At 39.2% G+C, this 27558-nt stretch overlaps 1 protein-coding gene and 1 pseudogene across 2 annotated transcripts in view; both read left to right on the top strand.

The window, feature by feature from the left end:
* Window positions 1–12232, top strand: part of LOC125674160 (uncharacterized) — a 61284-nt gene extending 49052 nt beyond the window's left edge. For both annotated transcript variants that reach the window (XM_048911248.2, XM_056158095.1), the window contains exon 7: window positions 12022–12232. In XM_048911248.2, the coding sequence (XP_048767205.1) occupies window positions 12022–12099 (78 nt within the window). In that variant the 3' untranslated portion in view covers window positions 12100–12232. The remainder of the gene's footprint in view (window positions 1–12021) is intronic.
* Window positions 12233–17439: 5207 nt separating this feature from the next.
* On the top strand, window positions 17440–20363 carry LOC125676446 (uncharacterized; annotated as a pseudogene).
* The last annotated feature ends 7195 nt before the right edge of the window (window positions 20364–27558 follow it).

Here is a 27558-nt window from a genome sequence, read left to right as displayed (position 1 = left end):
AAGAAAGAAGTGATCAGTATTTACTTTCTTTTGATATATTACAAGTCATGATTAATATTATTGTTTTAGAAAGTCGAGTCATTGAGATTCGGTTGATACTGAGTGGGGGTGGGGGGTGGGGGTGTATGATTTGATAACATGATGTATTATGTTTAAGGTTCGCACAACTGTATTGATGATTTACTGGAAATATTATTAAACAAATCTCCATCTACATTGATTTTTTTCTAACCTTTATCCCTAAACCAGTTTCAAATTTTGTATAAACACAGTTTTGAGTATAGAAAAATATTTGTTTATTTTAAGATTCAAGAATGTTGTTTTAACCTTACAATAACTAGCTTGAGATAAAGAGAAACATTGCATGAAAATGATTTTGCTTCAAACTTTTAATTAAGGTTAGATGGATCGATATCATTTAGACTACTCTCATAAAATATTCCTGGACACCTTGGTACCCAGTCCAAGACACAGTTCTTGCAAGTACTGAAATGCCACCAAAGCAGTGACTTGTGTAAAACTGGATGGTGCTATCACTTACTTTTCAACTTTGAATACAGAATCAACATGTGCTCCACAGCAAAGTTCCTGCAAAACTCATGGCTGGAAAACGGTTTAGGTGTTTGCCATCCATGATCAATTATGTTTGCTTGAACATTCCATCTTTTTTATCTTTGAGAATATAAAATGTTCATCATGACAATCACTATCTACACATATCATTGTTTTGGTCATATGTTACGTAATTAGGGATTTAACGTATCGCCCATTGACAAGCCATGGGTAACCACTCAGCTGAAACGAAAATAGGAGTGACCTCCGATTATTTAACTGCAATAAAAACTCTGTAAAGCATTAAAATCTCATGCAATCAAAGAAGGAATACAAAGCTTTGACATCGAAATTAAAAAGATGATACCAACGCGCTGAAGGGAACATGCTTGATAGTATGCGCAAACACAACCCTAGGCCTTTTACAGATTATTTAAAAGGAACAAGGGACAGCCCAACATGTTAACCCTGGTGTCTTCTATAACACTGTATAAACACTTTAAGGAACTAGCAAGTAATCCGAACGCGACTGCGACAACCAATCCTGAGCGTGCGAACGACAATCTCTGTGTTTTTGAGTGTGAAATAACAGAAATTGAAATCACCGATGCTTTCAAACAATTAAAGAGAGAAAAATCAAATGGAACTGACTTGTTGATTAATGAATATTTTATTGAATTAAAACAATTTCTTGTACCTATTATTCACAAATTGTTTAATCGCATTTTTTCATCAGGTTTCTTCCCTCAAATGTGGTTAAAGTCGGTCATTGTTTATATTTCCTCATTTTAATTATTGTTGTACAGTATGGTGCTCAGCCAAAAACAGGGTTTTTATTGACAGACTTTTTAAATTACAGAAAAGGGCAGCCAGAATTATATTGAAGGTGAAAGTAACTCAGACTTCTACAGCTGATATTTTTAGTGTTCTTAAATGGATGCCTGTTCATGATTATTTTGTATATAGAAAACTAGTGCTTGCGTTTAAGGTTCTTAATAACATGACACCAGAATATATGAACGTTTTTAGTTTTGTCAGCCAAGTTAGTTCCAGAACAACAAGAAGTAGCGATAGTGGCATTTTATATTTACCAAAAGTTAAAACTGAAAATTATAAACGGTCTTTTAAGGTATCCTCCACAATTTTATGGAATCAATTACCTGAGTCTGTCAGAAGCTGTGGTTCTTTTACATCTTTTAAATCAGCATATTTGCAGCATTATTACTCAAATAAGTGATATATAGATATGTATCTGTTTATTTCTTTCCCAGTGATATCGTGTGTGTATTTTATGTATATATTTTATATTATGTTATCTATTTTTCTATTCTCTCATTTATCTGCCTGTGAATATGTTTTATACAGGACCACAATGTAAACTAGTCATTTGTACTAATTGTGCTATCGTGTATAAATAAAGAATTGTTATTATATATTATTATTATTATTGTTTCAGTACTTAAGAAAGGGGATGTATTAGACCCAAATAATTATAGAGGTATTAGCTTAGTTAGTTGTTTCTGTAAAGAAGGTGTTGCACGTCTCATGTTAATTTCCCTTAAGGTGTTTCATGAAAAATCGATAAAATTAAATGAATGAAATATATGATAAAACCAATTGGAATTTATGTGTTGATTAAAACATTTTTGAAAATAAGTTGAAAAGACGTGTATTGACAACATTTGCCAAAATAATTCGAGTTTAAATCAAGCAATCAGCGATTTATATGATTTTTAGCGTTAAAATGGAGGGGTATCCCCGAATTTCAGAAAAACTGCCTCCGTGAAACAAAATGAATTTAGCATGAATATGTTCTTCGAGTTTTCCTCTAAAAATGTCGCTTTGAAAAAAAAAATTCACGGGGGCCTTTATTTAGTAAAATCAAAAAATCGAAACGACTTCACTGATATTATTTTCATCTTCACCTCTATGTTAATTTTCCTTAGAAATATATGAGCTACTGCGTGGTTTAGTGGGTAAAGTCGTTCGACTTTGATATTTAAATATGAGTCCTTTATTTTAAAACGACCGAGTTCGAATCCGTCACGAACATAATTTTTTTTCAGTATACGTTTTCCATCTAGATTTTTTCTTAATTGAAAGAAAGGTAAAGATAACGAACAGTGATCAATCTCATAACTCCTACAAGCAATACAAAATAGATAGTTGGGCAAACACGGACCCCTGGACACACCAGAGGTGGGATCAGGTGCCTAGGAATAGTAAGCATCCCCTGTCGACTGGTCACACCCGCGGATAGCCCTATATCCTGATCAGATAAACGGAGTTATCCGTAGTTAAAATCAGTGTACCAAAAACGGCCTAGCAATCGGTATGAAACACGTCAGACAGCATTTGATCCAATGATTGACGAACTAGATCGTTATAACGAGGATATAATTTGCGAAATGCTGACTTCAATCGAGACTGTTGAAACCCCTGTACCATCAACTTGTTTGTCAGTAGCTTTCCTCGATTTAAAAACTGACTATATGCAGAACAAACTTTTGCGTATCGAATCAGTTAAGAGAAATAAAAACCATATGCAGGTGATAGTGGAATATTGCTACATAAATATGGGAAGTTGACGGTGGAGAAGCTGAAATCATCCCGTTTGTCATACAGTTGAGTTGTCAGTTTGCCATTCATGTCTACTTTCAATAAAATATCTAAGTATGAAGCAGAAGTTGACAACTCTGTGGTGTCTTTTATTTCGAGCTCACAGGGATATATCGAATCGACATATGAATGAAAGTTATTATTGTTAATAGACAAAACGTCGTCGATATATCTAAATATCTAAAGGCCACAGGAAGAGATTTTTTTCTTCTCACGTAGAGGTTTTTGAATAAATTCTGCTTGATATGAATATAGAAACAGGTCAGCTAACAAAGGAGCACAATTTGTGCCCATGGGAATTCCAACAGACTGTTGGAAGACCTGATCACCAAAGACCACGAAAATATTGTCAATGAGGAACTCTAGCATATTTTTCATTTCAACTTAAAAGTACTTGTGCGTGGAATCAGAGTGGTGTTTAACAAAGTAATATTTTGGATGACTGATCACTAGATATGAATATTTCCGTTTTCCATTTTTGTTGAAGAAGCAACTGTTATGATGTCAAAAGTCTATCGTGAGAAATGGTCAAATCTCTGTTTATTACAATGTGCTGAGTTTGAAATAAGCTTCCAACCTGGACACTGTTTAGTTTGTGAATGGGATTCGCTGTAAAAATGCCGAATACAGCATGCAATAAATGTATTTTAATAGTCAAGGTAGCTAAAAAGAAATTGTATGTTTTTATGAGTGAAAGGTGTTGACAAAGGCATAACATGGTGTCTTTCACGAAAAACCGTTGCGAACTTTGCAAAATCCTGAAAGAAAAACTTTAAGGCCAAACAAGGTAAATAACTGTTAAACAGTTTGAGTGGATAAGATGTTATGCTATGATGAATTAATGTTTTCAGGTACATATACTTTTCTTGAATTGTATTAATGCGTATTAAACTTCCCATATTTTGTTTGTGGTTAGAGTCATGTACAGTTGCTAACTGTTGGTTGCAGAAAATAATGCATACAAGTTTAAGAGTGTAAAACTGTAGTAGTCTTCTGGTGAAGAATGAATATGGCCTAGCTTCCCCTAGTTATTTCTCACTGTTGTTCTGTTTGTTTTACACTTTCTTTTTTGCCATCTGCTTGTCACGGCTTCATCATTAGAAGTAAAAAAAAAAAAAAAAAAAAAAAAAAAAAATTATTATTATTATCATTTTTTATTTATTCATTATTATTTATGATATCTTTACTTAGTACCCTTATCAATTTTTTTCCACATTTTTACTATACTAGAATGCCACATTGGATATTTATTTTTCGATTTAATCTTTTCATATTACTTATTAATCTTTACATGTATATTTTATTTTTCATCACAGTTCAACACTAGTTATATACCTTTACACCTCCAGGTACGAAATACTCATTATAAGCCGTCATTAGAACGAGTTAACATACCGCTTTAGAATACTGATTAGTTAATTTTTTGTTTTTGACTCGATCCAGCGTAGGATTGATTAGTTCAGTTAATCTTGACGCTCGATGGGAACATACTTTTCTATTCCCTCATATTGCACTCGATAATTTTAATATTTAGACGTTTTGTTTGTTATCAGCTTTTGTAGTTTAGTTGTAGTTTTAGTTTCCTTTTCTATTTAGTTTTCATTCATTATTTTTCCGGGAACGTGATTGTTGGATTAAAATTTAAATCTAAATAGTTAGGGGAGGGGGGGGGGCTCCTGTAATTTTATGTCATCCGACATAAATTTTCATTCACTGATTATTTTCAACATTCATCAAATTTAGTTTTAAGGGGGAGGGGGTGTTGGTGAAAACTATGTGAATTTATTTGGGGTTTTTTGTCAGACATTGAACTTTTTATCATATCCCTTGGCAATAAATGCTTTAAATTCGTTTGTCATTTTGAATTCTTTTATAAAGAGTATTTTTGCAGTTACCCCCATTACATCGCAAGTTGGGGGCGTGCTTATTGATGCGGTCCTAAGCTTCCTGTAATCCAGTACTACTTGTTTCAGGGTCGATCATCTGCCGGCGACTCATCCAGCAAACTCCCACCTATGGGTAAATAGGTTCACTGCTTTGTGAGGTTCATAGACTGTTGCGGCAATGTTAGCGGAGGAAACCTGCATGGTTCAACGGTTACAGCGGCGCTTCAACAAAGTGTCGTGTCACACGCAGGGCGATGACCAAAGGCCAGTAGTGATCATCGGGCAGACACTTCAGCACATCTCTCCACCCAGACGTCATATTCTGTATGCCATGGTCCCGGATTTATGTGGCAGAGTGAGTGAGCCCACCTCCGCGCAAAGCAGGTCTCACTTTAAGCAACTACACAAGACTCGGTCGCCAACCTTCAAAGCCCTGTGGCGATGGGCGAGTGACGACGGCAGCAGACACAGGATGGTACTGGCAGCTGCTAGCCACAGACGTCCACAAAGGTGGTCAGAGTAGGATGGTCGCTGGTTGTCTACTCTGGGCAAAGACTACTTTCTGCAGCCGCCCTGATGTCGGAGCAGCCTTTTCCAGGGACAACACTACTCCACCTGATATAGGGAAGGGTCTACAAAGGGTGACCCAAACATTACTTGCCCTTCTGAATCCTCTGTCAGATTTCTGCAACTGACTGGACATCCAACTGTGCGGTCGAGACATTACAAAGAAGAATCACAGAAGACATGCTAGTAAATCTAGCAAACTCTGCATTGGTGCCGGGAACGCTAGACCATTGATAGACACCAAGTCCAGTAACAGACCAGAGCGTAGGACGGCGTTAGCTGCACGAGAACTGGATAGATACGGAGTGAACATCGCAGCACTAAAAGAGACTCGTTTCGTTGAGTGTGGTGAACTGACAGAACCTGGTGCCGGTTATTCATTCTTCTGGTATGGAAAGTCAAAGGAAGATCCAAGAGAAGCGGGAGTTGACTTCGCCATCGGCACGAGCATTGCGCGGAAGCTACAGTGTTTACCGGAGGGTATCAACGACAGACTCATGGTTATGAGACTACCAATAAACGACAGTACATATATCACCTTCATTAGCGTATACAGTGGAGCCTCGGTAATCCGGACGCCATTAATCCGGACGCTTCACCTTCCGGACGATTTTTCCAGGGAACGGAATTTTTAAACATTATTTTGCATCATTAATCCGGAAATTCGCGTTCCGGATCCGGACGGTCACTTTTTACTACAAAACGTTATAATGCATTGAAAATTGTACCGTTAATCCGGACGGTAATTTTGTTTAGGGAAGGTCTGTGTCGGACAATTTTAACAAGGTGTAAATTATAAAGAAAACAAGCCAAACTGTCTAATTGAAGCGATTACCTGTACCCTGTCAACACCTCCCTCCAATTAGGTGGTGTGTGATGATAAGTCCGTTAGATAGCACGTGCCGATCGAGACATTGTATTGCCAATTTTCGCACATAAGATCTTTATTGCGTGTAATGTTGAATTTTGTAAATAAATCTGTAGCATATTATTTTATAGTCTTGATCAATACCCTAATAGTATTAATAAATTAAACATCATGCCGTAATGATATTTTTTTTAACTGCTACACATATCAATTGTACTGATTCGTAAATTGATATCGGCTTATTCAAATCTAAAGAGTGTAGATTATACTTCTAGATTCTGGATTTTATACTGTTGATTGGCGTGAAATATACATGTATGTTCATGCACATGTATATGTAGTAAGTTTTTAATGTTTAGAATGTCACGCATGTAGAATGTACCTGTGTACGATTGATTCTTCTTACGATGTTGTAGAGCTTTATTGCTTTCGAATTTTTAAACTCTGGGTAGAAGTGAGAAAATTACCATTTTAAGGAAAATGACAAATAAATTTTGTATGTACCCGTAATGTTAGTTTCACCCGAGTTTTGTTCCGTTATTATCGCATCATGAAAATAATAGGTGCGCGTGACTAGATCAAAGCAGTAGTAGGTCTTGATATTACGAGCTTAAATGATTTTGTTCAACCGATATTGTCTTGGATAATTATAGAATAAGACATATAAACTCTGGCAGATTGAATTTTGGTTAAAGAATGTTGTCAACTGACATGATAATCACGAAATTCTTATATCAACTTTGGACGATGAAGATTGTTTTAACAGACCGCCGAACCCGTGAATCGTGACAGATGGAAATTATCGGCCTCTTTAAGAAGTAAAAGTGTGATGAAATGTTTGAAGTGTAAATTATTATGTTAGTTACTAATGATTTATTTACTTATAGTTACATAAAGTGCTTCATTATTTGTTTTAGTGCATACGGTACACAGTTTTGTATATTTATTTGTAGGGGTCATATGTATGTACAATGTAAGCACAGGCAAATACACTGAACACGTACATTAAATTTTAGTGCTTTGAAATACCTGTAAATGTTAACATTTATCATAATTTATATACTAATGCAAATGGTGAAATCCAATGATAGAATGTGTTTAATTCACTATGCATCAATAAAGTAGGCACATATCGGTTACTTATGCAAAGCTAGAAAATATGCGATTCAATTATCCGGACGCTTCATTTATCCGGACGATTTTGCTGGGAACCAAAGTGTCCGGATTAACGAGGCTCCACTGTATACTCCAACAATGCAAAACGCAGACACTGACAAGGAGGCCTTTTTAGACCCTCGATGAGGCTATGCAGGCAGTTCCCAAGTCAGACAAGCTGATGCTGATGGGGGATTTCAATGTCCGTGTGGGATCTGACCATAAGGCCTGGGCAGGGGTCATAGGCCCTCATGGTGTTGGAAATGAAAATTCCAACGGTACGCTACTCCTCACCTTGTGTGCGGAAAGAGAGAGCTTACGATTACTAAGACGTATTTCGAGCTTCCAGTGAAACACAAAACCACGTTCCAAGCATGGTCATCTAATTGACTATGTCATCACCAGACGCTGTGATTTGAAGGATGTGCGTGTGACCAGAGCCATGAGAGGAGCGGATTGCTGGACAGACCACACTTTACTGAGATCGCGGCTGGTCTTCAGTGCTGTTTCTGTGCCCAGAAGATGCAACACAGCAGGAAGCAGGAAAAAGCTAAATGTGAGTAGCCGTAGCAATGATGCGACAAAGGAAGCCCTGGAGACAGCTTTGCAAGGCTCACTTGCAAGCCTAACCTTTGCTGAGAGTACCACAGAGGAGAATTGGGAACACTTCAGGGATACAGTGCTGGAGACTGCCCATTGGGTTCTTTGTATCCAGAGGAGAAAGCACCAGGATTGGTTTGAAGAAAATGATGCTGATATTCAAGACCTACTATCATGTCAACATGCACATTGGTTGGCTGATAGGAACTCTCATCCAAAGAAGCCCATTACAAGCGATTACGCGCAGACGCCCAGAATAAGCTACGTTAAATGAAAGACAGCTGGTGGGAAGCGAAAGCTGCAGAGTTGCAGGAATATGCAGACATGCATGCAAACAAGCTCTTTTTCAACAACTTGAAAACAGTGTATGGACCTAAATTCCATGCCATGACTCCTGTTCGCCCAGTGGAGGGTGCTCTGCTGACAAGACAAGGAGGACGTCTTGAGACGATTGACGGAACACTTTGACAAGCTGCTCAACAGACCGTCTAGCATTGAAGAAGAGGTTATTAAACAGCATTCCGCTACGACCCACGATAAGCCATTGGAGGTAGGGATATAAAAGGCTGTGAAACAATTACAGCCAGGAAAAGCAGCAAAACCGGACGGGATTCCCCCTGAGATATACAAAGAAGGAGGAGCGGTACTCATCACCAAGCTCACAGAACTTCTCCAGTACTTATATCTGCATGAGGAACTACCTCAGGAGCTAAAGGATACAAACATTGTCCATTTCTGCAAGAACAAGGGTGATAAGTCAGTCTGCGACAACCATCGAGGGATTTCCCTTCTAAGTATAGCTGGCAAGATCTTGGCACGTATTCTTGTCGATAGACTCGGATATTATCTGATCAACGATGTTGTATCGGAAAATCAGTGTGAATTTAGAAGCAACCGATGCACGATTGACATGATTTTTACAGTTCGTCAGCTTCAGGAAAAGTGCAGGGAACAGCATCAGGGGCTTTATCTCCTATTCATCGATCTGACTAAGGCATTCGACACTGTCTGTCGAACTGACCTTTGGTCAATCCTAGCAAAACTTTATTGCCCTGTAAAGTTTACTCACATCCCGGTCGACAGGGAGTGCTTACTCCTCCTATACACCTGATCCACCTCTGGTGTGTCCAGGGGTCCATTTTTGCCCAACTATCTACATGTATTTTGTATTGCTTATAGGAGTTATGAGATTGATCACTGTTCGTTATTTTCACCTTTCATGGTACACTCCCTCCATGATGGTATGATGGCAAGAGTTTTTGGAAAACGGTTGTGTGTCAGAAGTTTTCCCAGTCACCAATGGCGTGAAGCAAGGTTGTGTGATGGCTCCAACGCTCTTCAGCATCCTGTTTGCAGTCATGCTGCAATCGGCTCTTTCCAAGACTAGTGCAGGGGTCACCATAAACTACAAATCAGATGGACGCGTCTTCGATCTGCGAAGACTAAAGGCAAAAACCAAAGTACAGCAAGCTCTGCTTCAGGACTTTCTGTTTGCAGATGATTGTGCCCTAGCAGCCACTTCCAAAGACGTCTTGCAAGAACTAGCAGACAACATGTCGGAGGCATGTGGTTCGTTTGGTCTCACAATCAGTCTCAAGAAATCAGAGGTACTCCACCAGACCAAGCTGCAATCAGTGCCACAAGAGCCATGCATCAAGATCCAGGAGATACAGTTGCAAAGTGTAGTGTGTTCACCTATCTCAGCTGTCGTGTGACCTTCGATTGTAACCTGGATAAGGAAATAGCTAGTCGTCTGTCCAAATCTACTGCTTCCTTCGATCGCCTCTGGACTAGACTGTGGAGTGAGCGCGGCCTAAAACTTCAAACTAAGGTAGCCGTTTACAGAGCAGTTATTCTGACATTGCTACTGAACGGTTGTGAGACCTGTACCCCATATAAGCGCCACATAAAGCAACTGAACCAATTCTGCCTACCCAAGATGATGGGTATCAAATGGCAAGATAGGATCACCAATGCAGAGGTGCTAAAGCGTGCAAATCTACCTGGCGTCGAAGCTTTGTTAATTAAGGCTCAACTCAGATGGACCGGTCATGTTATGAGAATGGGTGATGACTGTATCCCCAAATAGCTGTTCCTCTCATAACTTGCTACAGGCACACGTATCTAGGAGCTCCCTTCCAACGATAGAAGGATGCAATCAATACTTCTCTCAAAGTCAGTGACATCAAAGTCGATGGATGGGATTATTTAGCCAAAGACCGTGACACATGGAGGACTGTGGTCAACAAAGCCGTCAAACTCTTTGAAACCACACGTCTTGATGATCTGGAAGCGAAACGTTAGGCAAGAAAAGAGAAACAGCAAAGCATATCCCGCAACGTAGCTTGTCTGCAGTGTGGAAGACTTTGTGCATCCGCATTTGGACTCATAATGTCGATCTCACACTAGTGTAAGTGTGAGAAACATGTTTCTCACATTATCACCAGTGTGAGATCGACTTTGCCCATGTGAGACAGCCATGTCAGATTTTTCTGTTTTACACTGCAGCGACTTCATATATTTTCTATGAGTTACGTTCCACGGTGAAGTAAAATATTTTGCATTGTTTTCTTTAAATTTTAATTTGATATAACTTTCTGGTGGTCAACCTTGTGTGTATTTAGTTTACACTGTATGCTCTTTCTGGCTGTCTAATTTGTTTTTGCATTGAAGTTCAAATGAGAATGTTGATAACTTTAAAGTTTCTGAAAGCTCCTGATTTTATGCACTGAACTGTGGGTAAAATGTGAGAAATATAATCCTTCATTATTTACTCGTGTGGGATAGGGGAAATCCACCCCTTGAACAAGATTCGCTGTTTAGGAGTCGGCAAAGCCTCGTCCTAGACTGCGAATCTTGTCCCCTCGGTGGAATATTTCCCTATCCCACACTCGTATGAATGAAGGAGTCTATTATTCTCACATTATCACCAGTCGACTTTGCCCATGTGAGACAGCCATGTGAGATTTTTCTGTCTCACACTGCTGCGAGTCAATTGATTGTGACGTCATATATTTTCTATGATTGACGTTACACGGTGAAGATTTACGTTACATGGTGAAGTAAAATATTTTACATTGTTTTCTTTAAATTTTAATGTAGTGTAGTTTTCTGGTGGACAACATTGGGTTTTTTACTTTACACTTAAAGTGTAAACCATTTTCGGGCATATTCTTTCTGCCTATCTAATTAGTTTTTGCATCGAAATTCAAATGAGGATTCTGATAATTTAGAATTTTCTCAAAGCACTTAATTCTATGTACTAAACTATAAGTAAAATGTGAGAAAAATAATCCTTCATTATTTACTCGTGTGGGACAGGGAAATTCCACCTTTGGTATAAGATTCGCTGTCTAGGACTCGGGAAAGCCTCGTCCTAGACTGCGAATCTTGTCCCCTCGGTGGAATTTCCCTATCCTATACTCGTACTAATGAAGGATTCTATTAATTTTGAACACTAACAACCCTCCTACAACAGTATGTATTGAAAATAGTATTGAGTATTCTGTAAATTCTTCATTGTATGTAAAATCAAATTTGATGAATCCTTGAACGATTTAGGGGACAAATTTTCATAGTGTGGAAAAAGATTTCTAAGAATGGTAAGAATAATTAGTCTACGGTTACTGAAATAATATGGCTTTACAATGAATTCATTTGTGTAAAGCTGTCCAATTGTTGCGAGTTTACGGTAAGAGCTAAATATTTATATCTCTTGGAAGAGTAGGGCGAATCAGATGAGGGCATATTGTTTTATGTTAATTTCTGTTGTAGAGACTGCTGAGAGATTGGGGAATTGAATACATTAGGAGACAGCGTATCGCTCAACAATATGAAGAGCAGTATGGATAAATTGAGTGGCTCAACTGAGGCATCTAAGTCAACATTATTATGGGGTTTTTTTTCGCATTAGATGATATATTATCGTAAAATTTGGATATATATCTAGAAAAACTAATAAAATTTGTTTAAAAATTCATCAACATCGACAGTGTTTATAAATATTCCGTGTGTATCATGTACATGTAGCAGTAAAGGAAAGGATATAGTACAACTACAGCCTATTGCATGTGGGGCTTTGTGTTCGCCTAAATAGAAATCATTGACAATATAAAAGATACGTACGTAAACTCTAGATTTTCAAAGATTAAATTGTGAGCAAATTAACAATAACTTGATGCAATATGGTGGGTTTTTCGTAGGGCAAAAACTGTCCATTCTGTGAGAGAAAGAACTGATCGTGGCCCGTAGGCCCGATATCAGTTCTTTCTCGCACAGAATGGACAGTTAGAGGCTTGTATCCTACTTTAAACATTACATCTTTTGTTCTAAGAATGGACAGTCTCAGGTAAACCCATTGACAATGATAATTATGAATAAAGCTATTTTTAATAGTCTGAAAATATAAACAGTCTTGCGTAGAAGTATGTTTCTTTTGTTCACTTACTGGACAGTGTCAGGTAAGTAATCTTGTACTGCAGGTTTTATATTCGCTCACTCTGTAGTACTGAGACATATCAACATGTCGTCCTCTGATGGGGAGAGCATGTACGTCAAAATTTAAGGATTTTAATGAAAGTACTGCGAATACTATCTTAATGAGTGTTATATTCTGGATATGGAGGGTGAGAAAGTTATGGAGCCAAATTTTGATCTGAAAAGCATTGTGTTTTCGAATATTTGGATGAGGAAATAATTATTTCGTTACTGCCTTGACATGGACAACAGACACAAACTTGACCAGAAAATCCTTCAAAAAGGGGTAAAATTTGTTCTAAATAGCATCTAGTCAAACAAGTTTAATACTACATGTATTTGGCGTGCTTGTCATGGCCATTTAATGATACATTGGAAAAAGTACAAATATAATACAACGTATGCGCCTATGATGATAATATGACAGCATAAGATAAATGAATATAGATATTAAGCAATAGAAACATTGGCTCATGACAAGCATCATGTAAATGTTGGTGAAACAAGACTACAACGAATGAAATGATCCAGGGCATTCCTTAAAGTATTGATAAAAATGCTATTGCCCAAGTCCGACAAATGAACTCTATATTTTCTAAACAATTCCTTGTGTTGAACCAGTATATATTATGACAAATATTGCACATACACCATTAATCCTACGTCTACACTTTTGATCTTCCGTGTTCGCAAGGCAGTTAACCCAATTATTTTGAGGCAAAATGCGAGACCATATAAGAAAAGTTTTGGGGATTTACTAAGTTAGCAATATTAGCCAAAGTTGACTTAAAATATTTTTGAAGGCCTCTTAACGTATTGTGTGCCTGACCAATATTGTTGCCCCCACAATGAATAATGATAATATCTGGAACCTCATTACGAGCCAACAAAAACTCGATTGTGGGATATAACTGCTCCCAAACCATACCACGAATTCCATGCGATAAGATGGGGGATGATTCTCGACCAAGATGATCTTGATTCAAATTCCGTGCATATACATGAGCCCAGTGAATAATTGATGAAACTAATATCCAAATGGAATCTAAACATAAAATTGTAATTGATAAGCAAGTATAAAATAAAATATTAAAATTGGTCTTGATTTTATCACAAGTCCATATTCAGACAGCAACTCAATAGAAACTCATTGTGCCAATGGTCTTATGTAGGATTTGTAAGACTGCTTCAAAATCGGAAAAACAGATGTGGCAGAACATCGACAATTTTTTTTCAACAAAAGCAATGCTATGGGTTTTCTCATATCCCGAGACCTCCCGTGGGGATCCGGGTTAGAATAGGTCCCCAGTACCCCCTTGCTTGTCGTAAGAGGCGACTAAATGGGGCGGTCCTTCGGATGAGACCGCAAAAACGGAGGTCCCGTGTCACAGCAGGTGTGGCACGATAAAGATCCCTCCCTGCCCAATGGCCATAAGTGCCGAGCAGAGGCCGAAATTTTGAAGCCCTTCACCAGTAGTGTTGAACTCTCCATATGAGTGAAATATTCTCGAGAGGGACATTGAACAATATTCAATCGATCAATCATATCCCGAGACAGTACCCAGCCATAAACTTCCTAATAATAAATGAATCAACTGGATTCTGCTAGACATGTACATTGATGACAAAACTGAGTTCCGATAGATAGCACTTAGCAGTAGAAAAAGCGAGACCAGTCTCCGAAAGGAAAGGGTTCTCAAGATATTGAACGGACAGTATATTCCTATGTCCAGTTTGACCAATAGGGGTCATCTTCTCTTGAAGATGTACCAGTGTACCAAGTTTGATGTCTGTCAAGCAAAGGGTTCGCAAGATATTGAACGGGCAGTATATTCCTATGTCCAGTTTGACCTTTGACCATGTGACCTCAAAATCAATAGGGGTCATCTTCTTCTGAAGATGTACTGGTGTACCAAGTTTGATGTCTGTCAAGCAAAGGGTTCTCAAGATATTGAATGGTCAGTATATTCCTATGCCCAGTTTGACCCTTGACCTTTGACCATATGACCTCAAAATCAATAGGGGTCATCTACTCCTTAGGATGTACCAGTGTGCCAAGTTTGATGTCTTTCCAGCAAGGGTTCTCAGGATATTGAGCGGACATTATATTCCTATGTCCAGACTAGATTGACCCTTGACCTTTGACCTATTGAGCGGACAACATGTGGTCGACCGACTGATAGGTGCAAACCAATATGTCCCTCTTCTTTGAAGGGGGGGGGGCATAAAAACGGTGTGGCACTTCATTTGAACAAAATTCCTCTTTATCCAAGCATCCTTTGTGGCAAGTTTGGCTGAAATTAGCCCTATAGTTCTGGAGAAGAAGTCGAAAATGTTAAAAGTTTATTATGGACGGACAGATGGAATCCGAACAAAAAGTGATTAGAGAAGTTAACTTGAGCTTTCAGCTCACATGAGCTAAAACATCCAGGATGTGCGTAATGCAACAAGTCAAAATTGCCAAGTAATGACAAAGTAAAATCTTGGTTTAGTATATTTGTTGACCGTGTTACAGAGGTGATGTCCCAGCTATATAGAGTAACACTATAAAGAAATTTCACCTGGAGAAATAAAATGAAATGACCACATGGTACAAGTGGCAACTGAATAAAGGTGACTGCTGTGTTTGTGGAGGGGTATAAAAATTTCTTATTATTATACAGTAAAGAGCATTATCCCTTACCTGTACCTAAATATTTTATAACAGCAACTGTCTTGAAGACCTCCTTGGCAACAAACAATGCATCTTGTCCATGAACAGTGTAATATTCCTGCAAAGAGGAAGAAATAAACAATAGCACTGTTAGGCAGAGCATCCTCTTGTGATATGAAATATATAAAAAATCATTGTATACCAACATACCAAATATTACAGGCCTAGTAAAGAAAAATTATTATTTGACTTTTACATAAAAGGTCAAGGTCATCAAAAATAGCACGTGACACAATGTCTTTTAATTGTATACAATGCACATACCAAATATCAAAGGCCTATGACAAAAGACAAATTTTGTCTGTCCATAGGACAGTGTGACATTTGTGATGCAATATGAAAATAAGGGATCCATGAGTCACATTGGCTCATATTTAAAATTTCCTCTATATGTTTGCATGTAAAATTTTAATCCCCTACTGTGACCCCAACCTACCCCGTGGGCCATGATTTTTACAAATTTAACATAAGGCCATCCTTTAAAATTGTATGTTTGCTATAACGCAACTCAGATTTTTCAGTGTGGGTAGGTAGGTTGGGTTTTCTTTTGTTTTTGTTTTTGAAAACCACATAACTATATTTGATTTGTAAATGAGCAAAATTGCGATGAACAGTAAGACAACAGATTAAAGATTTCAAAACTAATAACTTTACAATGTACTTCGAGAACTGAATTGGAGTCGAGTCTTCAATGCAGAATGTAAATAGATTGCGATAAACAGGTACTGGTATATATTTATATTTACATTCTGTTCTATATAACACTACTAAGTAGACAATGAGTTTATTGTCTCATGAATCACCATTCTCTCGCGCCATTGTGACGTCACTCAAGCTAGCTTTCGGCCGAAGGTTAAAGTAAATAACACTGCATTAGGGTGTTTAGTGCCGTTTAAGGGTGTATTTGCTGTCAGTAGAGAGAATTTGGACTGTGGTTTTTTTCCAATTTTCGAAGGAAGGTATGAGGGACAAGACGTGAATATTTTTTGTCGGCACAACGACTTTGCCATAAAAAAAACCCTGTAGAATTTGTCCCTGTACTTTTTCAAACAAGCACTTGGGCAAAGACATAGATAAACTGCGAGAAAATGGTTCTATCGAAGCTACGCACTGTTACATATGGGCCTACGGCATATGCTTTCCATTCTGCTCTCAAATTCAATACACACTCGCACCAACTGACCTTCACTTTGTAACAACATATAGGCAGAAATTGTGCTAGCAGTTTCCTCCAACTGGTAGTTTTAAAAAAGAAATTTAAAGATAATAAAAATTATTGAAATGAATATAAGATAATCTCTTTTAACTGAGTGACAACCTACTATATATACAAATTGATGGAATACAACTTTGTACAAGTTGACTATACAGACACCCATTAGTGGTATGAGCTACCAAATCATACCACTTCCTCTTTCTGTTTAAACCTCATTGAGTGGTAGCCATAATCAATCAGCTTAGAAAATTAATCCATATCCAGAAGAATCAGTGTAGCAAATTGAAAAGGAGATGCCACCAGCAAGAAAAGCTTCTAAAAGAGGGATGATCTCCCCATCCAGAGGGAGAGGGGCAAGAAAAATGCAGAAGAATTCCACTCGGCAACCAGAGCCAGGACCTTCTAGCATTTCTGTACCATCTGCTCCCCCACAGGCAGAACCACAAGTTGCGCCAGTTGAGGTTGACCATGCCAGTGATGAAGTAATGCCACCCCCTGCCACTTCTCTTTTTTTGCCTAACCCCAGGCTTTTCAGAATTTACCCCAGACCCTGTGATTAGTTATTTCGATAATGTTGGACACCATATCCCCATAAAATTCAAACAAAAAATTTGGAGCGGTCAGTTTTTTTTACTTATCACTCCTACTTAAGTCGGCTAGAGAAATGCAGGACAGTATCGGGGGAACGGGGTAAATCGGAGTCAAAGATGGCAAATTTTGTATTGTCAAGGCTAAAGCTGGGACCTTTCTAACTATTGAACGGTGGACCTATGTGTTCTTTATCTATATGAGTGTCATGCTAGAGAAATACCGTACAAGAGCCCAGGAGTTTCTAAAATACATGAGAGACATCAGACTAGCAGCCAGCAGGTCAGGGGGGTGGTACAAGTATGATGAACAATACCGGTTACGCAAAGAAGCTAATCCAGAATCTTCTTGGGGGATTATTAACCAGGAATTTTGGCTGTTGTACGTTAACGATTCCTCATCAGCTCAAAGTTAGAGCCATACCGCCAACTATGGCGACATAGTTCAAATCTGAGCCATGGGGGGATCCCCATTTCTATGGCAGGGAACAAATACTGTCATAAGTTCAACCAGGGTGTAACATGCTATTTCTTCCCTATATGCAGATAAAAGCACATGCAAGGTGAAGATAACGAACAGTGATCAATCTTATAACTCCTACAAGCAATACAGAATAGATAGTTGGGCAAACACGGAATCCGTGTAGGGGCAAGCATCCAGCCGCCTCTTGTCCCAACACCAAGCCAACTTTATCAATTGTGCACAACCCCAGTCGATCTAAGTAAAAAAAAAAATATACTCATGGTTATGATGATTTTCAGTTTTTACGAGAGGGTTTTCAGTACGGTTTTAGTTTGCAGTATAAAGGCCCCAGGGTTTCCAGCTTGTCAAAAAACTTAGCAAGTCTACTAAACCAACATTCGAATGCTGAGCAAAAAATTGCAAAAGAGGTCAGTTTAGATCGGGTAGCAGGCCCCTTCATAACTCCCCCATTTCCAACATTACAGGTCTCCCCATTGGGCCTTGTGCCAAAAAAGAATGGGGACTATCGGCTTATCCATCACTTGTCATGCCCCGAAGCATCATCTATTAATTCATTGATTCTCAAGACAGTTTGGTTACTTATTCAACAATTGATGATGCTGCAAAAATTATTTTCAAACTGGGCAGGGAGCATTTCTAGCAAAGACAGATATCAAATCTGCCTTCAGGCTGCTGCCAGTCAATAGTCGGGATTTTGATTTATTAGGTTTTCAGTTCAAACATGCTTTTTATTATGATAAAATGCTCCCTTTTGGATGTAAAATAAGCTGTGCCATTTGGGACAGATTTGCCAGTTTCCTTCATTGGTTGATCCACAGTCATGCACCTAAGACCCACATTCTACATTATTTAGATGATTTTCTCTTCTGTGCTTCAGAACGAACCATGTGCAAGCTTACCTTGGACACTTTTTGTCATTTATGTCAGGATTTAGGGGTTCCCATTGCGAGTGATAAAACTGTAGAACCAACAAAAACCCTGGTTTTCTTGGGCATAGAGTTTGATACGGAGCAAATGATTATGAGATTACCTGTAGAAAAAATCGGGGATATACATGAAAAACTCCTGGTCATCATGGGATTGAAAAAGGTTAAACTCATCCAACTACAGTCCATCAGTGGACTGTTGAATTTCGCTTGCAGAGTGATCACCCCTGGTAGGGTCTTTTGCCGTCGCCTCATCAATGCAACTATCGGTCTCACTAAAGCCTTCCATCATACCCGTGTTACTGCAGAAATGAAGACGGACCTTCAGGTTTGGCTTGCTTTTCTCAAGTCCTACAATGGCGTCTCAGTTACTGGTGCGGGTTATTGGGTAAACAACGAAGCAATGCAGCTCTTCACAGATAGCACTGGAGGCGAATTCAGGGGGTTTGGAATTCACTTTGCAGGCAAATGGGCTTATTCACAATGGCCTCAGGATTGGTTCATGTCAGGAGTCACTCAGAACATGACTGTTTTGGAATTGTTCCCAGTCATTGTTGCAATTCAAATTTGGAAAATGCAGTTTTCCAACTCAAAAATCCTTTTCTACATTGACAATATGTCGGTGGTAAATGTAGTTAACACAGTAACATCAAGGTCCCTTAGGGTCATAAAGCTGGTTAGGAAACTTGTTCTGACTTGTCTTGAGTTCAACATCCTTATTAAGGCCAAACATATCCCTTCCAAATCAAATTCAATTGCAGACGCTATCTCTCGTTCACAGTGGGGAAAATTCCGGCTGATGGCACCAACGGCAGATCCATGGCAATACCACGCAATATTTGGGATATCTAACCAGTGAGGCAAGCAAACTGTTACATGGCGCTCTCTCCGAAAACACACGCATAGCCTATCAAGGGGCATTGACTAATTTCAAAACATTTTGCTCAGAAGTGGGTCTTCGTTCCAATTTCCTATCCTAACGGACCAACTCCTTCATTTTATTGCCCATCTTTCTTTCACAGGTAAAGCTTATAGATCAGTGGCCATGTATATAAGTGCTCTATCTTATGCACATAAATTAAAAGGTGTTCAGGACAACACTCAAACATTCATTGTTAAAAAAGCCCTGCAAGGTCTTCACAGAAAACAAGGCACTTCAGTAGACCCGAGAGTCCCAATATCAATTTCTATTTTAGAACAGGTCATCGATGCACTCCCCGCAGTTTGCAAGGCTCCGTACGAGGCAGTGCTATTTTCTACAATCTTTTCCGTGTCTTATTATGGGCTCTTAAGAGTAGGAGAGGTCCTGTCAATACAACTAACTCAGTTGTCAATCTACAAGGACAAGGTCAATATAATAATTCCAAAATCCAAAACTGACTAAGTTGGCAACACGGCTACATTACATATAGCTAGGCAATCAAATCCCAAAATATGTCCAGTTCACTGCCTACTTGAGTTAATGCACATTCGCTCATACCTTGCCCCTCACAATATTTTCGTTCACAAGGATCATCGCCAGGTCACTAGGTATCAATTTAATTTCATCCTTCAGAAAGCACTACAGTTCAAAAATATACAAGGTCACTTTAGGCCACACAGCTTCAGAATAGGTAGAGACACAGATTTAGCAAAGCTGGGGGTTCCAGACTCAGAAATCAAAATTTTGGGAAGATGGGAATCCAATGCATTTCAGAATTATATCAGATTATAAATTCAAATAAAATCAAGTTACAGGTGTGAAGTCGGTGTGGATTGTTGGAACCTTCATCCCCTATTGGGTGGGCGAGGGGGCTAGGGACAGACCAGGTGGGAAGAATCTTGACCTTGGAGTAAACATTTTTGGAAGGGGGTTAGAGGACTGAAATGGGAATCACTGGACCAGATAATTGTGGAGGAGCTCAGGAACCGACCACAGCCAGATGTGCTCGTCATCCATGCAGGTTCCAATGATCTTACATCCCCGGGCAACGCCACAGTTAAATTTTCACATCAAATTAAATGTAGCATGTACAGCTATAATGCTTTGTTACCTAAGACATTGCTTATTTGGTCCACTATTCTCCCTCGTCGTTACTGGCATGGGGCACCTTTAAAGAAGGGGGGACCCAAAATTGATTTGAAACGCCGCAAGATCAACAAATGCTTGAAAAAAATTATGACATCTGAAGTTAATGGGGCGTGTATCATGCATGATGCCAATATTGATGTGCGAAAAGCACAGCTTTTCAGACTTATCAGATTCAGGCAATAAGGAATTCTTGGATAATTTACAAAGGGGGTTGCATTTCATTTTAAAGGGAAAGGGCAAAATCTTCCATCCTCGATCTGGATAACCCTCTAATTGTACATACCGCTTGTAAGTTTGGAACGAAGACCAAAAAAAATTTGTGGGGGACATCATATCAATGTCAGTGGCAGGGTCTAGGGAGACAACTGGCCTCATGCTTAACCTGGGTGTCTCTCCCCATCTGCATCAAATCATGAGGGCAGGTTACTCATTGCTAGGTGATATGTCATGTTGTGTTGGTTGGTTTCACTTAATGCTTAGGGTCCGATGCAGTCAGAGCTAGGTCCCCCTCTACCTCTATAAAAAGGAGGAGAGGCTACAAGCCTGTTGGAATTAAAACTGAACGGTGACTTATACAGGTAGCAAGCGAGAGAGAGGGTGAAAAAGCTGGGTATTGTATACCTGGCCACCAGGCGTGGTTTGTAATTTAAGACATGGGGTGGTTCCATGTTAAGCCCGGGTCCCTTCTGGCACTCGCATCAAAGCGGGGCCACTAGTTTTGCCCACCGTTCATTGGTATACTAGTTGTCTCCCTAGATTCCTACAAAAATTGTGCGGCCATTCTTATCCACTACTAGTGTAATATAGTTTGAACAATAAAAGGTTAAATACAACTTGGTGTTGTCATTGTGATTCAGAGCCTAATTTGGATAACATTGTGAGCGATGTTGGCTCAGCTACATGCTACACTTTACTTGTTCATCTTCAATTAAAGGGAGTTTTACTACTACTTAGAGTATTTTCGACAAGTGTACACGTACATCTGCGGTCTTTTACAGATATTACGAGTTGACCCAGGTAAATAGTCGTCCGCATTCGATGCGTTTTCATGGCGAGGATACATGTCATGTTTATAAGTACAGTAGTATTTATGTATTTGCCTTTTACTTGAAGTAATTGTGAATGATATAGATTGTATACCCTTTGCTTATTCCATTTTATCAATAGATAATAGATGAAATATTTCTCCGCGTTTTTGTATAGTTTTGACATATTTACTGAAAAAAGTACGTACATTCACGTAAAGAAAAGGCATTCTATATATATATATTTATCCAAAGCTTTTAGAATGATTTACTACTGTACGATATGTTTATTATAATTTTGAGCACTGCGTGGTGTTCCAAAACGTGATTTCATTTCTTCTTGATGTCCTATAAATTAGTATCGGAGATGTACGTGTTACCTGTCGAAGCTACCCGCACAGGTAAATCGAAGACACTAATGTGAAGTAAAGCGTAGCAAAACTCGTCCCCTTATATACCATGCGAACCCTGATACATATACCAATAGAATATCCAACTAATATGGCGGATTAGCAGAGAAATATGGCGGACATATAGAATTATACTATATTAATTCATGTCAGCTTTAATATAAATATCAAAGAATACATACTGTATCGTTACACAACAGTTTACTATTTACGTTAACTTCATACTGTACATTTGATAAATCCACTATAACGTTAATACCGTGGTTTCACATTTTACCACTACTGTATACATCACAGATTTTGCTATACGACGTATATACATTGTACACTGCACTACACATACAAAAAGTTACTAGTACTCTATGAGCATCAAAGTTCCACCCATATTTACTCATTACTTTGATATAATATATTCACTACTGGTACATTATGACGTGTGATGCAATATTACATGATTGTACAATATGCAAACTTGAGATTACTTTTAGTTGTAGGATAAGAGAAAATGGCAAAACTGTTTGCAATGCATTACGGTATTTACTAAATATATTGAATAATGATAAACTTACCTCAGAAGTGAAGTGAAGACAATCTGGTTTATATGAGAAATTAGTAAGTAAAGTTTTAAATATACAGAACACTGGGTGCCAACTATATCTCTGTGCACACCTTGCCTGCTACGCCCAAACTAACACGCAACTGGTATTTCAAATGAATTTAGACCTGGTGAAAATCATTAACTTTACCTGTATGGAAGCAAGTTAGGAATAAAATTATATACATTTAACTCTTTTGTACAAGGTTAAAACTAGGGAGAGTAGTTTGGACATAAAATGTGATATACGTAGAGACGACTGCTTCAAAAGTCGGACGTTGTTAGATTCATTTTCACTTGCTTACAACCTCAGAATGTCTTACAACCTCAGAATGTCTTGCGCTCAAAACTTTACTTGCAAATCCATGTGATTCTGTATACGTAGTTGATTATGCAGATATTTTCATCTAGAAAATCTGGACTTTGGTTCATTAGATAGATCCTCTCCTGAGATATGTTAAACATATAGCTGTGCAGGATTATCTGCGACTGTTGGATTTGTATCCCACTTCTGATACCAATGTTGCAGGTTTATCCTAGAAGTCATCCCGGTCAACCTGTAATAGTCTAGAACACTGCATTTGTCCGTGTCCTTTTCCAATATATGCGATAATGGTCTCGTTGTTTTTGACATATATAGCTGTCCGGTAACGCATAAAACTCCGGTACGGTACAGAATCAATAAGAATATTCCGAACTGTTTGATGCTTACTATTAAACAATGATGAAGTGTCAGAATCTTCGAAATTATGACCAAAATTTCCACAAATAAAGCTATGATCTCCCAACCTTTTGTAAAAATTACAACTACAAGTCAGACGATGCAAGCATTTATCGTATACCTTTTGAGACTCCTTTTTTGAAGAGTTACATGGGGAATCCCCATTTCGATTTCAATACGGAATAAATATATTTATCATGTTTTTCCCACCTTTTTTTACTATTTCCGAGCTTAGAAATGATAATAAATGTTTTTTCACGAGTATTTTAAAATAAATGTTTAGAAATCATGAAAAAAAAACCAACCCCGGTTTTATGACCAAATTAATTGAACACTCCGGTGATAGTCCCTAACTAACCATATTGGGTGCCCACTCTCTTGGCCCCTTTGGCCTTTTAACTGATAGAGAACACATACTGAGCTTTACTATATTTATTAGAATAACCAGACATATTTCATAACATGAAACAATTAGAACTGAAATGGACATAGTACACACAGGGTGAATTGGACGCATGTTACATGTACATGTACAAAATAAAAAATTGCAGGTCTAAAGGGATATCCGGAGTACCGACCATAGGTATTAGGGCAAACCGGTGGCCTCGTGTGAGCACGAGAGCCAACGTCCCAGACTGCGACATCAAGGGACCGAAAACGGGCCCGCCCGATCTGCTTTACCCTGTTCCACCAAATAGCCCCCCGGTGAGTCATACCAGTACCTCCCCCTGGTATTCCGGAACTGGGGTCTCCCCTCCCAGTTAAGGAGGTGGAGAGGACACCAAGACTGCAGTCCTGGGTGCCCCAATTAACTTGAATCAAAACTTTTTCACGTGAGCCACTATACACAGCTTTCTACTTCATATGAGCCAGTACTTGCTCATATGAGCCACATTAGTCCCTCTGTCTTTGTATGACAGATGGGCAGGGAACAACAGGCCAGATCGGACGGACACTTTCCTGTATTATATCCCCCCAGACCTGCTACAGACATCGATATGATGTACCTCCAATAACCATGAAAAACCACTACCCCCCCAACTCTCCCCTAAAATGCCAGACCCAGTTAAACAGGTTGAGGGTAACAATTGGCTAGTTGATTGATGAATATGTGAAAAGCTGCCCTGATGTTGTTTAAGAAAATGTCGTTGCCCATATCCGAAAGGTGTGTTCCATCAAATCTAAATAAGCGCACGTTTCTCGCTGAGATGTTGTGATGGTTAATGACCCCCAACCCCCCAACCCCCCACCCCAAATCTAACACGAACTTTTGAATTCTTTTGTTAACCTTTACGCGTTTTTTGTTAATCTTACCACCTAGTTTGCCAGGAACCCCATGCCAGTATAGGCGGGGCAAGATGGAGGACCATACTAATGTAGTTTGTGGGATTAGGGCATTATATCTGAGAAATGAACACTATTTCCTCGACCAACTTTTTGCCAGTTAGGCCTGGGGTGACCATGTCGTTTGAACCTAGATGTATCACCATGAATTTAGGTGCAGGATACTTCCTCAGGAGGTCCATCATTGGAATCTAGTCAAAGGCATAGCATTACTTGTCTGAGGTGTGTGGCCTTATTGCTAGGAAATTGCGCATACTGTGGACTGGGCATGCGATCGAGTGGGGCTGACTCCGAATGAATATAGTGGGGTTTTTTGCCCGTTTGGTCGGTTTTGGAATGAGGTATAGTAAATGTGACATGTTTGCTTTCCTCCCCGAGAGTAACATGTCGAAATTGAATGCAATGAGAATATCGGCTATTGCAGGATTTGCCAGAGTGAATTCACCTACTCGGAGTAAACCAAAATAGGCCAGTGAGAAGGCGTTAGCAAAGAGTGTAGATTCGAAAGAGGATGTGCACACAAAAGGTAAATACTCTAGCAATTTTTCTAGAATGGGTAGGGTAATCGGGTACCGAGTATCTGGGGCTGTGTTGCCACGTGCCAACCCTTGTAGAGCTTTTGCGACTAAGAAGGAGGCTGTTGGATCCGATACCTGCCTTACTTTATGAAAATATGACAATGCGCGTACGTTTAACTGAACTGTATTTGGGGACATATGTTGGAACGACAAATATGCGATAAAGTTTAAAATTATATCTAAGGGTAAAGACCAGGAAATGACAATGCCAAAATTCTGGGCAAATGTATTGAATTTCTTCAGTGCCGAAATGTAAGCTTTGTTGGAGTTATCAGACAGGGCGTTGTTGATGAGGCGTTGTGATTCTACCTTTAGATATCCCATATTTGGTTGGGTAACTGGGTTGGCCACTGGTCGGTGTGGGGGGCGAGATGTCGAAATTTTCTCCACTGCGAACGAGAAATACTATCTGCTATAACGTTGCGTTTGGAGGGTATGTATTGCGCCTGGATTGTAATATTGTGTTGTAGTGTGCTGAGAACCAATTTTCGAACAATTTTCATGACCCTGTGAGATTTTGAAGTAGCGGAATTAATAACCTGGACTACAGCAGAATTATCTATGTGGAAAAGAATACGTTTGTTAGCCAATTGTGGCGACCATAGCACGATTGCTACATATACCGGGAAAAGCTCAAGGAATGTCATGTCCCTAACTATGTCCGAAAGACTCCAGCTGTGCGGCCAGCTTGCATGAGCCCAGCTACCTGCAAAGTAGATGCCAAACCCCCCTTTTGTTCCCCCAGCGCTATCTGTGTATAATTGCAAGTACGAATCCGATGTCAATGTTGGAGAGGAAATGACCGAAATGCCGTTGAAGTTTGCTAGGAATTGTTCCCGTACTCTAAGGTCTTCCTTGATGGAAGAATTGATTCTGATCTTATGGTGTGTTTTGTTAGTGCCCATAGTAGCATCAATTAAACGTCTGCAGAAGGCTCTCCCTGGTGCTACCGTTTTACATGCAAAATTTAGCAGCCCAATGAGTGACTGAAAAGATTTAAGAGTAGCTTTTTTACTGTGAAGGAAGATATGAATGCGCTGTTTGAGCAATAGTAGCTTGTCCTGTGGGAGTCGCATGATCATATTCACTGTGTCTAGCTCTATACCTAAGAAAATAAGGGTTGTAGTTGGGTTTGTAGTTTTTTCGAGAGCAATGGGTACACCTATATCTTGACAAATGTGTTTGAATTCTGAGAGAGTAGCTTGACACTTGTTTGAATTTGCGGAGCCCATGAACAGGAAGTCATCAAGATAGTGTAAAATGGATGAATTGCGTGTCCTATTTTGGACTATCCAATGTAATGCCGAAGCAAATCTTTCCCAGGTTGCACAGCTGACTGATGCCCCAAATGGTAGCATTTTATCGTAATAGTATTTCTGAAACTTGAAACCTAAAAGTTCGAAATCTGAGGGAGCTATAGGTATTAGACGAAATGCTGATTTAATGTCCGACTTGGCTAAGTAGGTTCCAGGGCCCAAGAAGGATTTGATGGCAGCAGCATCGTCAATGGATGCATAATGAACAGAACAAAGTGCTGGGTCAATGAAATCATTAATAGAGTCATACTCAGGGAAGGATAGGTGGTGTATTAACCGAAAACCCCCATCCTTTTTGGGTACTAGGCCTAAAGGTGAAACTTGTAGCGAGTGGAAGGGGGGTGAATCGAAAGGCCCGACGACTCGCTGGAGCAGTATTCTTTCTGAATTTTTTGTTGAGCTAGTTGAAGATTTAGTACTATGTTTTTTAGATTATTGGAATCCCTTGGGCGCCTTGGCCCTTGATAATGTAAACTAAAACCAGATTGAAAGCCTCTAATGAGAAAAAGTTGATCACGATAGTTGTGTAGGTAATGGGCAAGTTGGTTGACATTGATGGGGGTTTTCCCAAGTGTATACAACGATTGGTAATTATTTTGTTGCCCGGCACTTTGATGCTGGATGATCTCCACCACACCCTTTGCATCTGTGGTTGAACCTACAATTTGGTGCAAACTTACAATTTATACCAGCGTTAAACAACTTGCAAAATAAGGTGTTGACCTGTGTTTTATATTGGGGATAATTGCCGGGAGACTCGCGATGCATGTTCGGGGCCGCGGAGTTTTTTCCCGAGGGTTGTGAGGGATGAGTACCGTTTGTGATATACAAGAGCCATAGCTCGGAGTT

Source organism: Ostrea edulis, chromosome 3, assembly GCF_947568905.1.
Source record: "Ostrea edulis chromosome 3, xbOstEdul1.1, whole genome shotgun sequence".
Classification (NCBI taxonomy): domain Eukaryota; kingdom Metazoa; phylum Mollusca; class Bivalvia; order Ostreida; family Ostreidae; genus Ostrea; species Ostrea edulis.
Note: the sequence above shows the minus strand (reverse complement) of the source record. Positions and strands in the feature narration are given on the sequence as shown.